We start from the raw sequence: 13,950 nt of genomic DNA on the forward strand, positions 1-13,950 counted from the left end.
TTTGACTAAGTATAGTGAAGGCCAGGAAAAGTCTAGGAATAAAGCAACTGAAAATTAAGATACAGAAAATCTTTCACAAACTTAGACTTATCTAAATTTAACATTTTTGTGTATTTTTCAGAGTGGATTCAATTGCATATAAAAAGAACTTAATATTGAAATCGTATCAGAGTGCAAATATCTTTGAGCTGCTTCATTATCACCAGTGTGACTCCCGATTATCAACAAAAGCTGAGCACCTGAAATGTCTGCTAAACCTGCAAATTCAGCGTGTCCACGCGAGGTTTGCCGTCTTCCTTACAGGTAAATTCATAGCCTTAAGTTCTAATTTTCATCAACCAGTTAACGCCCAGTAGGTCCACTCTTTAGAAACGTCCTTCCATCCAAGTGGAGTCATTGGCGGCCAGGAATAAACGCACACGAGGCTGGGGCAGCAGGTATTGTGGGTTTTGTCCTGTTAATAGAAAAAAAAAAAAAACCTGTACTAGATCTGTTAAGTGTAACCATCTAAGCTTTTAAAAAAGTGCCCATCAGTGGTTTCAGCTCCCTCCCTCCCACCACCGCCCATGGAGGCGACTGCTCCCAGAGCTCCAACCTCATTCCTCACTTGAAACAGGCTCGCTTTTTCCTTCACGTGTATGAGTCTTTTTTTTCCAATAAAAGGGATTTTGCTACTTTTAAAAAGTATTAATGAATTTTTTTCACCAAAAGAGGTTATTTTTCTTTTTACAGAAAAGCCTGTTGTCTCCAGAGATGTCTTTGAAAACAGTGGCATCCTTGTTACAGATGTAAATGACTTTATTGAAAATATACAGAAAGTAGCAGCTCCGTTCAGGAGTAGCTACTGGTAAGAACACTTGTGACTCTCTCCCACGTGAGCTGGAACTGACAGCAGATGCTGACATCTGTGTCTGCGGGAAACCAGTTGCTCAAAAACTTTTGTACGTTATACGTCATGCTGTAAATTTAAAGTTTTGTTTATTTAGGGGTGCTGCTAGTTTGGCATAAATGGGACTTTCTCAAGTATCACTAATGAAATAACTAACCTCCATTCTATGAGTGTTTTCACCTGCAGTCCATCTGCTGCCAGGACGGAAGACAATGTAGCCTACATGCATAGACATTTTCCCCAGTAGGTAGCATCCTATTTATGGAATAGTTCTTGGTTATTTTATTTTAAAGACGGAATTATCAATTTTGTATTCAGGTGATTTAACTGCACCTTACCTAGACATCGGTGATGCCAACAACAAATGAGTATTTTCCCTTTTCTTTGAAAACCTTTGATTTATATGAGAAGACTGTTCTGTGTATCTCAGTGTTCTACAACTTGGGGGAACATTTTTCTTCATGTTTTACACATTGCCAGAATGTCTGACTTTGTTGTCTGGCTTTGTTCACAGCAGCACTGTAGTTTTCCATTAGTTTTGGGTTACAGTGTTCAATACTATTGTTTTAAATTATTCTTATTTTAAGCAGAATAGCTTCAAAGCTATTCATTGAAATTAATGATAAAAATAAGAATTTCACAAGTGTACTCAATTGTAGCAAAAATAAGTCTATTTTAACCAGTAGCTTTGTTTTTGCACGTTAAGGTCAGAAATGCACATGTAATGCATGTTGTAGTCTGTTTTAAAGGTTTTACCACCTGTGTAAAAACTAACATCTTCAATGGCTCTATCTGCTGTTATTCATGCTACACTACATAAACATTTTTTTCCTAAATGGTACAAATTTATAAACTGTCATTTTCACTTACTCAGTTTTTGTAAACAGCGTACTACAAAAATCAATCCTCTGAGGAAGAAATAATCATTTATTTATATTAGAAATAATTTCTACAACAATCTTTAAAACTCAAAACCAAGCAAAAACATTGGTAAGATACATAGTATCTATTTGGAACAAAGGTTTTTGTACCTAATTTGTTTCATTTTAATAAAGACAACTAAAAATCATTCAACTGCTTCTGCAATGATTTTATAGCAAATATTAAATTTGTAAGAGAATGTTTTACAGCACTTTAAATTTTTTAGGCCATTTAGCAGAATAAGTAGCTTCCAAAAGAATCCTACCACTTACCTCACTTTGGCCGCCATCTGTCAAGCCTCATCCCCGCAGGCCTGCCCGGTGCTTTCCCCTCCCTCGTGCGGTGCCGAGCAGCAGGCTCCAGCAAGAGGACACTTCACACGCTCCAATTGGCCCTTCCAGGGGGTCATGTCAGCCTGCACAGGAACTTCCCTCAAAAGCCATTTATCTGCTTTTATACTCCCCCTACAGAACCCAAAGTGTTCCTTTCCCCTCGGTATGTTCTTAGGAGGAGGAAGAATGACTGAGTTTTAATTCTTACCCTAGCTCTTGCTTAGAGACCCACTCAGCTGATTTTTACCCCAGGGATAAGAATCTAATAGGACCATAACTGTATTTGGTACACTGAATTAATCTGAAATTACTACGGAAAAGGAAAGTAACATTTACAGCGCACCTGCCAGCCGTGCTCCTCCCCTGAAGAAGCTTCCAGCACCCACGAGGCCGCCCATTCTGTAACTGAAGGCTTAGCCAGGCCACAGAGGAGCAGGCGCCTCCAGACTGAGCTTCTGCAGAGACTCTGCCCTCATCACCTTTGTGCCCCGTTGGCCTGGCACAGAAACGTTAGTTGTTCCAATAAATATGCCGAGTGCAGAATACGAAGACATCCTGATGCTTCCTTCGTACTACTAACCCAGCTTGTGCCTCCACCTGCGTTAATGGTTCACAATGTGAAATATTGCAGGAAAAGAGGGGAAAGGCCTGCTGGAATTTTAGATAATCTTATGAAAAGGAAGCAGTTGTTTTCAACCGGGGTTATCTGGGGTTGTCACGCCAGGGAGGTGCATACAATGTGCAGGACAGCCCACCTACAACAAAAAATTCTTCAGCCAAAAATGGATAGTATGAGATTGAGAAAGCTAAAGTAATCACTTGGATAATCGAAGTTATTATTACCCTAAATCCTTTAACAGATCGCCTACCTTAGTCTATGTCCTTCAGACTCAACTTTAAAAGAGAATACAGTTACAGTGTCCTCATTCCTCCGACATAAATGACCGACTCAACTATAAAAGAGAATACAATGTCCTCGATATAAATGACAGCACATACAGTGAGGCTTGTAACAATCAAGGGGAAAGGAGGTACCACTAAAAACTGTCTACAATCTGAATTAAATGAAAATACTGGGACTTCCCTCATGGCACAGTGGTTAAGAATCCACCTGCCAATGCAGGGGACACAGGTTCGATCCCTGGTCCGGGAAGATCCCACATGCCACAGAGCAACTAAGCCCGTGTGCCACAATTACTGAGCCCATGTGCCACAACTACTGAAGACCACGTGCCTAGAGTCCATGCTCCGCAACAAGAAGCCCAGACACCACAACGAAGAGTAGCCCCCACTCACCACAACTAGAGAAAGCCCGTGAACAGCAAGGAAGACCCAACACAGCCAACAATAAAATTAATTAACTTATTAAATAAATACATTAACGCACCCATTCCACCGGATGTCACTTACTCTCTGATGGGAACGAATCCTTGTTCTACACCACTACTAAGGATATCTAAGAAGGTCTAATAATTATATTGTACCAAGAAGTAATTCGGGGTCTACTCACAGTGAAGCCAGATGGCAGCACTCCACCAACCACTAGGGTCTTCAGCACTCTTCCCCAGCATCCGTTTTCAGCTCTAGTGAAGGAAATGAGCAGCTGTGTCAAGGCCAGTACAATACTTACTAGCTCTGAATTGTCAGGACACAAAAGACCAACAAGAGGGAGCTGGTTTCCAGAGTTTGGCTTTATTTTGCAGTACAGAAATCATTTGGAGCCATTGTGAGACAGACATCATTGAAGCAGAGGCTCTGTCAAATCAATACTGCGTTGCAGCAGCTTGGTCCATTGAAGAAGCCACACCTGGGATACAAAAGAAGCTTCTACGTTTACCTGCTTTATGATAGTTTCTTTCCCCTCTGCTCTCATCAAATTTATTAGATTAAAACACCGCACACAGGCTTCCTCCAAAATGACTCTCAAAGTCTGGAGTTTGGTTAGAATTGGAGGCCCACATAAACCCAGCTTGTGGCTATGCTGCCTGGGCACTGTTCTAACACTTGATGTAAATGTAAAGGGGTGGGGAGGAGTGAGGGATACTGTCCCCAACGATGGAACATTCGATTCCGTATCTCCTTAATGTCAAGAGGACAGATGGCACGCAAACTGTACTGACACAGCTCTTGAGCAGCAGAAGCTCATAACTGCAAAGGCTACACTGATTAAAAGATACAAATACTGTATCAAGTTCTCTGTATCAGTATCACAATGTTTTAAAACTGATCCTTCACTAGAAAAAACAAGCCAGTATTGGTTAAATTGAACAGAATGTGGGAACCTGCCAATTCTGAAGAGCCACTCCATGAAAACAAGTTAATACATGATATTAGAAAGGGGAAGAATATTTACTGGTACAGTGCTCTGCAATCTCTCAGCTTTGATTACAAAAGCAGGCCTTACAATATTGATTTCATACAATATGCATCATTTGCCAAATTTTAAGTTTGTCCTAATTAGATGATAACATGTACTGCTGTTAGTCTTCCCCATAGATGTCATTTTTCTTGCGCTTCATTTCCTCAAAGTCAAACTCGGATCCCATCATCCTCTTATAGATGTCCTTAATGTCATCACAGGTTGTCTCAAAGTGAGTTGTCGCATCATATGTACGGGATATAAAGATCTGGAAATGAAAGTCACAAAGACCTAAGACTATTTAGTGATGTCTCCCAATAAAGCCTGGTAATTACCCTTTTCAGATTGCCACTCACCTGGCTTTCTGTTCCCAAATCTTTTGGTACAAGGAGGTCACTGATGCTTACGAATCTGGAGGGGAAAAAGAATTAAGTAAGCAGGGAAGTTGACACGCCCACTCACCGCTTTGCCTGAAATTCAAAACCGAGGCTGGTAAGAGATGATGGCTGCTCTCATTGTTCTCATGGGGTTCTGTTCACCATGGAGCCAAAGGCAATCCTGGGTTTGAGCTGCTATAAATGAACGCATCACTTACTTCTGCTCAATTGGTTCCAAGAGTTCCAGAGCTGGTCTGATTTCTTTCTCGGGCTCCTTGGTCTCCACGGTTGTGCTGGCGATGGCAATGTACTTGCCCTGTGCGGCCACATTGTGTGCGGAGGAGATCATGCAGACATAGATATCTGCAAGCAAGCAAAGCCACCTCACTGCCAGGGTCTTTAAACCTTGGGCCTGTGTGTGCACTCAGTTTCACCCATACTTCATTGAGGTGTGAGTTAAAATTACTTGGAACAGACTGGATATTCTAAGATTAAGTTTTATATGGAGACAAACAAGGTCATACATAAAATATACAAATATTCAGCAACTCTTAGCCTACTGGAGATGAAGGATTTATGTGGCAGTGAACGGTGGACGGGGAGATGACATTCTCTACCCAGATGTCACAGCTCACTGTGGAAACCTGTCTTCCTCTCTGAACCCTGCATTTAGAAAGGTTTTGAATAGCTAAGATAGGATTTATTTAACTACTGATTCCTCATTTTTTAAGCAATATAAAATTGCAAACACAATAAGCTATTCTTGAGTTGGCATAAGCTCATAATAATTCCATAGATTCTACTTGTCTGTATACTACTAGTTAACTACGTAATTTCCAATATAAGAGATAATTACTAATTACTGGGTTCCCTTTACTCTTTTTACACTCTCCCTGACCCTGAGATCTACTTGGGAACCCTTGAAAGATTACTTTCATCTGTGTCTCTTAGTTCTCATAATAATCTTCTGTGATTTCGTCTCTTACATGGAAAAAAAAATTAAAAGCTTTAGGGCTTCTAACTGAAAGGGGGGAAAGCTAGTGGATGAAAGAAAACTGGTTAAAGCAAACAGATTAGGAATTACGATTTCAGAGCTAAGTCCTGATCTTTTTTTTTTAATTTATTATTTATTTTTGTCTGCGTTGGGTCTTCATTGCTGCACGCGGGCTTTCTCTATTTGTGGCGAGTAGGGGCTACTCTTCGTTGCAGTTCACAGGCTTCTCATTGTGGTGGCTTCTCTTGTTGCAGAGCACAGGCTCTAGGTGCGTGGGCTTCAGTAGTTGCGGAGCGTACGCTCAGCAGTTGTGGCTCGCGGGCTCTAGAGTGCAGACTCAGTAATTGTGGCGCACGGGCTTAGTTGCTCCGTGGCATGTGGGGTCTTCCCAGACCAGGGATCAAACCCGTGTCCCCCGCATTGGCAGGCGGATTCTTAACCACTGCGCCACCAGGGAAGTCCTGCTAAGTCCTGATCTCAATCAGAGAAATCAAAGTTGTTTTCTAGCGCACTGCTAAAATCAAATACAAGTATTAAGTTGACAAATCATGACACAAAAGCAGTGCTGTCATCAGCTCAAAGTAACAGTGAAATCAGGTCAACTAATAAGCATAAACCTCCACAAGGCACACAATGTTCAAACCAGGCAAGACTGCCTGCTCATCCAGTCCAGCCTCTCAGTTCTACAGAAGAAGAAATGGAGGCCCAAAGAGTGGGGGGTACAAGTCCAAGGCGGGGCTCCTAGGCAAACGTTTCCATTTCAAAGTGATGACTTAGGATCTCTATGAGCTAAAAGGGATACATCACATTTTATTTTCCATATGTAAACTAGAGTCTCTTCACTATAATAGAGCAGATAAAATTTGGAATTCCTACACACATCTGCTTATCTTCAAAACTGACCTGACTTCCGATTGACTTGGTTCTGTGGAATAATGATCTGGCAGGAGTTGGCATCATTGGTGTTCTTGATGGGATGGCTGAGGATACAGATGACTCTGATCACCTGGCCCACTTTTTCGACTCGATCTTTCACGTAGCTGGGATCACAGATGAGCTGCTTACAGCGAGCAATCTGTAATAAAACATTAAAGACTTTCTAATGGGTATAATGATGCCATCGTTCTTGAACATCACCTGTTATCTTCAAGTTAACTGTAGATAATTAGTGAATTATAGATAACTATTAAAACTAGCTTTGCCAACAATCCCTATAATTCTCCTGGAGCAAATCTATAAATTCTACATCTTATTGAAATATTAGGAAAAGTGTGTTGCATGGTTTTCAGACACATAAGTTTTAAAACTGGGCAGAAGAGGGTTAAAATCCTTGCTCTACCCAACCTCAAAGAGGTTGTTGTTAGGATTAAATGAAACAGTGTATTTAAGGAATGTCATTATATGTAAATGGACCCAGTGAAAAGTAAATGGTCTATAAATAGTTCTTTCTAATATTAGAAACAGACCATAATCTCTCCTTTTAAGACTATACTTACTAAGTAAAACTTAAGTTGCAAGATAAATTATGTATTATATTATAGTCTTCCTCTTTATATCAAAGCCCTGAAATGTCCTAAGAGGAAGCAGTTGCCTGAAGCAAAGAAAAATGGAATGAATAAAAAGAACTTTGAGATATCAGATTAAGACATTTATCCCTATTCCTAAACATCTACTATGTGTATGCTGGAAGCACAAGGTAGTTACAAAAGACCTACAACAATAAAGGGTCAGATGGCCAGCTAGTGAGTGTAGATTATATGGTCTGAACCCATAGAATACCATCAGGAATCCCCAATATATATATATATATATATATATATACACTTTTTTTTTTTTTTTTTTGCAGTACGCAGGGCAGAGCACAGGCTCCGGATGCTCAGGCCCAGCGGCCATGGCTCACGGGCCCAACCACTCCACGGCATGTGGGATCTTCCCGGACCGGGACACGAACCCGTGTCCCCTGCATTGGCAGGCAGACCCTCAACCACTACACCACCAGGGAAGCCCCCAAAATATTTTTTTACACATAGTTTTTCAGTTTCTTTTTTGAACGGTTCCATTTGTAAAAGTTGATGGTTCATGAAATATGGTCTGGCTTGCAGACCAACAGCACTGGCACCATCTGAGAGCTTGCAAGAAAATGCACACCCACCACAGACCTACTGAATGAGAAACATGTACTCTGACAAAATTAACAATTTACATTCAATTCAAATTTGAGAAACACTGCTCAAAACTCCACCCGGCCAGTTCCTTGGCTAAACCCAAAATAAAATAATGTTAACAGTAATGATTAACATTACTAATATTTAATAATAATAAATTAAATAATAAAATAGTATTGGCCAAGCCCCAATTCAACCAATAAGTTATGTGGTACATATAAAGCTAAATTTAAATGAAAATTTGGGAGACAGACACCAACCCACACTACATATATAATACTTACCATTTAGAGCTCATTCATAATTTGTTTTAGTCTTAAGCAACAATCAACACAACAGAAAATATTAAACATTATAAGTTTTCAGTCATTATGAATACCAAGTTACCATAAAGAAAACATACATGGTGTGAAATCTAGGATCGATGTCCATACCAAATTTAGTACTTATTAAACAATAAAGTTTTCTTTACAAGAATATAATATTTCTTAAATTGTAAAAGCTACTTACCTCTCCTTCAGATTTTACACCAATCACTTTTCCATTTTGCATAATGATTTCTTCAATTGGTTTATTCAGCATGTAGGTACCTCCATAAATAGCACTTAGCCTAGCAAAGTATTTAAACTATAATTAGTAATTATAATTGTAATTATAATCAATCAGTAATTTATAATTATTTCAACTACTAAAGTCTCCTTTCTTAGATTTTAATGAGTTACAGGAAACATGTATTTATTTGTTCAGTTTCCTTCCAGACGGCATTAGTTTAAGTCATAAAAGCATCAATTCTAAAACAGTCAAAACCATGTAATGATGTCTCACATTCGTAGTTATGAATATCAAGTGCAAACAAACCACACTGACCAGTAATGGAAGAACAGCTTGTAAGTCTAATCCTCCTGCATATTAAAAATTAAGACTCTGAACAACCAAAAATCTATCAGAAAGCACACTGGACAGTGAGTAAAAGCAGGCAGAAACTAGACAAGAGACTTGAAGGAAGCAATTGGATGAGATCTTCATGTGGTTTGTATGGCTCTTCCCCTGACAGAATGACCTACCCAGTCCTTGTAACATGGGACAGCTAGAACAGAAGCAAAAAACCTGCAGTCTTACTGATTTAACGTGCCATAAGATAGAGTTTGGGGCTGTATGAGGAGATAAAAATTGTGGGAGAAAGTCTTCCAAAATGGGGAGCAACCAAATTATAAAATCTCTTCAAATCCTTAACTAACTCCAGAAATGCTTGTACACAGGAGAGAGACTCCAAGGAACCCAGGAAAAAACAAAAGCTAAAAGGCAAAAAGACTTGAGGAGAAACTACAGCTACAGGCCTTAAGGACAAATAAGTTTGAAGTTTGAAACTGCCATATTAGAGGAACTTGGTACATACCTTGGGCTTTCCAATGAAACCCCAGAGGACCACACCTCATGAAGGATTCAGCCAAAGACAAAAGACCCCCCACCTACAAAGTATAAAATCAAGTCTCCAAAAGTTCAAGGTGAACAGCCAATAGTTTAACTGCCAACTCAAAACTAAAATCAACACTCATCACAGAAAGAATCCACCATCTCTACAATATACCAATCAGTTATGTCCAATATACAATCAAAAATTACTGGACACATGAAAAAAAGAAAATGGAAAAAAGTAAAGAGAAAGAGTGATCAAAACAAACAGATGCCCAGATTACTGATGCTAAAATACGCAGGGAGTTAAATGCAGCTACTACGAATATGTACAAGGACAAACATCCTTGTTCAAAGATCTATGTTCAAGAACGTTATAGGAGAGAAGTCAAGAGGGCGATGTGGGAAGACACGGAGTTAGCGTCTCCCCAGAACTAGGGCGGCTGCCAGGCGCTGGTGGGGGACTCTGACCCCCAAGGAGACAGAAGGAACTCCATAATGAACGAGTAGGATGTAAGGGGACCAAGGGGGGAGGAGAAGTGGAGGCCAGACAAGATCAGCCCCTGAGTCTGGGGAGATCAGGAGAGGCAGGTGGGAGGGAGTCTCCAGGAAGAGCGGGAGAGCAGTGGAGGGCGACTGCCCCACCTACTCGGGCACGGGGAGCTCCCAAGCCGGTTCCCCCAGCTCCAAAGCACCATCCAGGCCACATGTGTCCTGGGGGGCACAGAAAGGAGGCCAAGGGGAGTACCTGAGAGGCAAGCGGGAGGGGCCCTCCAGAGGAGTGGGTGAGGAGCAGAGGGTTACTGTCACCCCGTGCACTCAGGCACGGGGAGCCTGCTGAGCTCCCAGATGAGGTCCCCTGCCCTCTGAGACCAGGGGTGGGGAGCACGCCTGGGCCCCTTCTGTTCCTTGAGCCTAAGCCCCACCCCTCACAGCCCCCAGGGCCTTTTCCAGTCCTGTGGGTCCTGAGCATTGGCCCCACCTACCACCCAAACCTCACCCTTGCTTAGGCCCCGCTCTCCACAGCCAAGGACCTTCCCCCCGCCCCCCGCTTTTTTTTTTTCCTTTTCCCTCCTCCTCTTTTTCACTATTGTGGTACTGATGTACCTTCTGGTTGTTGATTCATCTTTATTTTTATTTTTACATTCTTTATAATACATCTGTTAGTTTCCTAGTCTAATTTTACTTTTTACTTTGTTATTCTTTTTTTTCTTTTTTGCCACCCCACGCGGCTTGCGGGATCTTGATTCGTGAGCCTGGGGTCGGGTGGAAGCTCCTATGGTGGGAGCTGTGAGTCCGAACCACTGGACTAACAGAGACCCTCAGGCCCCAGGGAATATTCACTGGAGTGAGGTCTCACAGAGTTCCTCATCTCAGCACCAAGACCCAGCTCTACCCAATAGCCTACAAACTCCAGTGTTGGAAGCCTCTGGCCAAACAACTAGTAAAACAGGAACACAAGCCCACTAATTAAAAAAAAAAAAAAAAAGGGAGATGGCAAAAAAATGTCACAGATGAAGAAGCAAGGTAAAAACCTACAAGACCAAATAAATAAAGAGGAAATAGGCAATCTACCTGAAAAGAATTCAGAGTAACGACAGTAAAGATGATCCAGAATCTCAGAAATAAAATGGAAGCACGGATTGAGAAAATACAAGAAATGTTTAACAAAGATCTAGAAGAACTAGAGAATAAACTAACAGAGATGAACAACACAGTAACTGAAATGAAAAATACACTAGAAGGAATCAATAACAGAATAACTGAGGTAGGAGAACGAAAAAGTGAGCTGGAAGACAATGGTGGAAATAACTGCTGAGGAGCAGAATAAAGAAAAAAGAAAAGAATTGAGGACAATCTCAGAGGCCTCTGGGACAACACTAAACGCACCAACATTCGAATTATAGGGGTCCCAGAAGACGAAGAGAAAAACAAAGGTCTGAGAATATATCTGAAGAGATTATAGTGGAAAACTTCCCTAACATGGGAAAGGACATAGTCATTCAAGTCCAGGAAGCACAGAGACTCCCATACAGGATAAACCCTCAGAAAGACACACCAAGACACATATTAATCAAACAAACAAAAATTAAATTCAAAGAAAAAATATTAAAAGCAGCAAGGGAAAAACAAAAAATAACATACAAAGGGATCCATCCCCATAAGGTTATCAGCTGATTTTTCAGCAGAAACTCTGCAGGCCAGAAGGGAGTGGCAGGATATACTTAAAGAGATGAAAGAGAAAAACCTACAACCAAGATTACTCTAACCAACAAGGATCTCATTTAGATTTGATGGAGAAGTCAAAAGCTTTTCAGACTAGCAAAAGCTAAGAGAATTCAGCACCACCATACCAGCTTTACAACAAATGCTAAAGGAACTTCTCTAAGCGGGAAACAAAAGAGAAGAAAAAGAACCACAAAAACAAACCCAAAACAATTAAGAAAATGGTAATAGGAACATACATATCAATAATAACCTTGAATGTAAATGGATTAAATGCCCCAACCAAAAGACACAGACTGGCTGAATGGATACAAAAACAAGACCCATATATATGCTGTCTATAAGAGACCCACTTCAGACCTAGGGACACATACAGACTGAAAGCGAAGGGAAGGAAAAAGATATTTCACGCAAATGGAAATCAAAAGAAACCTGGAGGAGCAATACTCGGGATCAGATAAAATAGACTTTAAAATAAACACTGTTACAAGAGATAAGGAGGGACATTACATAATGATCAAAGGATCAATCCAAGAAGAAGGTGTAACAATTATAAATGTTTATGCACCCAACATAGGAGCACCTCAATACATAAGGCAAATACTAACAACCATGAAAGGAGAAATCGACAGTAACACAACAACAGTAGGGGACTTTAACAACCCACTTACAAATGAACAGATCATCCAAAATGAAAATAAATAAGGAAACACAAGCTTTAAATAACACAACAGACCAGACAGACTTAATTGATATTTATAGAACATTCCATCCAAAAGTGGCAGAATACACTTTCTCCTCAAGTGCACATGGAACATTCTCCAGGATAGATCACACCTTGGGTCACAAATCAAGCCACAGAAAATTGAAGAAAACTGAAATCGTATCAAGCATCTTTTCTGACCACAATGCTACTGGAAATCAATTACAGGAAAAAAAATGTAAAAAACACAAATACATGGAGGCTAAACAGTGCACTACTAAATAACCAAGAGATCACTGAAGAAATCAAAGAAGAAATAAAAAGACACATAGAAACGAATGACAATGAAAATACAATGACCCAACACCTATGGGACGCAGCAAAGCAATTCTAAGAGGGAAGTTTATAGCAATTCAATCTCATCTCAAGAAACAAGAAAAATCTCAACAATCTAACCCTACACTTAAAACAACTAGAGAAAGAAGAACAAAGAAAACCCAAAGTCAGTAGAAGGAAAGAAATCATAAAGATCGGAGCAGAAATAAATGAAACAGAAATGAAGAAAACAATAGCAAATATCAATAAAACTAAAAGCTGGTTCTTTGAGAGGATAAACAAAATTGATAAACCATTAGCCAGACTCATCAAGAAAAAGAGGGAGAAGATGCAAATCAATAAAATTAGAAATGAAAAATCACACAACTGACACGGCAGAAATACAAAGGATTATAAGAGACTACTACAAACAACTATATGCCAATAAAATGGACAACCACGAAGAAATGGACAAATTCTTGGAAAGGTACAGTTTTCCAAGACTGAACCAGGCAGAATTAGAAAATATAAACAGACCTATCACAAGTAATTAAATTGAAACCGTAATTAAAAATCTTCGAACAAACAAAAGTCCAGGACCAGATGGACTCACAGGTGGATTCTATCAATCATTTAGAGAAGAGCTAACACCGATCCTTCTCAAACTCTTCCAAAAAACTGCAGATGGAGAAACACTCCCAAATTCATTCTACAAAGCCACCATCACCCTGATACCAAAACCAGAAAAAGATATCACAAAATTATAGACTAATATCACTGATGAACACAGATGCAAAAATCCTCAACAAAATACTAGCAAACAGAATCCAACAGCACATTAAAAGGATCATACACCATGGTAAAGTGGGATTTATCCCCGGGATGCAAGGATTCTTCAATATACACAAATCAATCAAGGTGATACACAACATTAACAAATTAAGGAATAAAAACCATATGATCATCTCAATAGATGCAGAAAAAGCTTTTGACAAAATTCAACACCAATTTATGATCAAAAACTCTCAAGAAAATGGGCATACAGGGAACCTACTTCAACATAATAAAGGCCATATATGACAAACCCTCAGCAAGCATCATACTCAATGGTGGAAAACAAAGCATTTCCACTAGGATCAGGAACATGACAAGGATGTCCACTCTTATTCAACATAGTTTTGGAAGTCCAAGCAACAGCAATCAGAGAAGAAAAAGAAACAAAAGGAATACAAATTGGAAAAGAAGAAGTAAAACTG

General features: G+C 40.0%; 2 protein-coding genes across 3 annotated transcripts in view; one reads left to right on the forward strand and one right to left on the reverse strand.

Moving 5' to 3' along the window:
- Nucleotides 1-1,943, forward strand: part of TASOR2 (transcription activation suppressor family member 2) — a 67,130-nt gene extending 65,187 nt beyond the window's left edge. The window contains exons 25-26 of the mRNA XM_060159610.1: nucleotides 122-303; nucleotides 733-1,943. Of these exons, the coding sequence (XP_060015593.1) occupies nucleotides 122-303; nucleotides 733-851 (301 nt within the window). The 3' untranslated portion in view covers nucleotides 852-1,943. The remainder of the gene's footprint in view (nucleotides 1-121; nucleotides 304-732) is intronic.
- Nucleotides 1,944-3,815: 1,872 nt separating this feature from the next.
- GDI2 (GDP dissociation inhibitor 2) overlaps nucleotides 3,816-13,950 on the reverse strand; it is a 44,380-nt gene continuing 34,245 nt past the window's right edge. For both annotated transcript variants that reach the window (XM_060159589.1, XM_060159598.1), the window contains exons 7-11: nucleotides 8,548-8,647; nucleotides 6,776-6,947; nucleotides 5,097-5,241; nucleotides 4,858-4,912; nucleotides 3,816-4,769 (exon numbers count right to left, since the gene is read on the reverse strand). In XM_060159589.1, the coding sequence (XP_060015572.1) occupies nucleotides 4,623-4,769; nucleotides 4,858-4,912; nucleotides 5,097-5,241; nucleotides 6,776-6,947; nucleotides 8,548-8,647 (619 nt within the window). In that variant the 3' untranslated portion in view covers nucleotides 3,816-4,622. The remainder of the gene's footprint in view (nucleotides 4,770-4,857; nucleotides 4,913-5,096; nucleotides 5,242-6,775; nucleotides 6,948-8,547; nucleotides 8,648-13,950) is intronic.

The sequence above is a fragment of the Lagenorhynchus albirostris genome, chromosome 1 (genome assembly GCF_949774975.1).
Source record: "Lagenorhynchus albirostris chromosome 1, mLagAlb1.1, whole genome shotgun sequence".
NCBI classification, from domain to species: Eukaryota; Metazoa; Chordata; class Mammalia; order Artiodactyla; family Delphinidae; genus Lagenorhynchus; species Lagenorhynchus albirostris.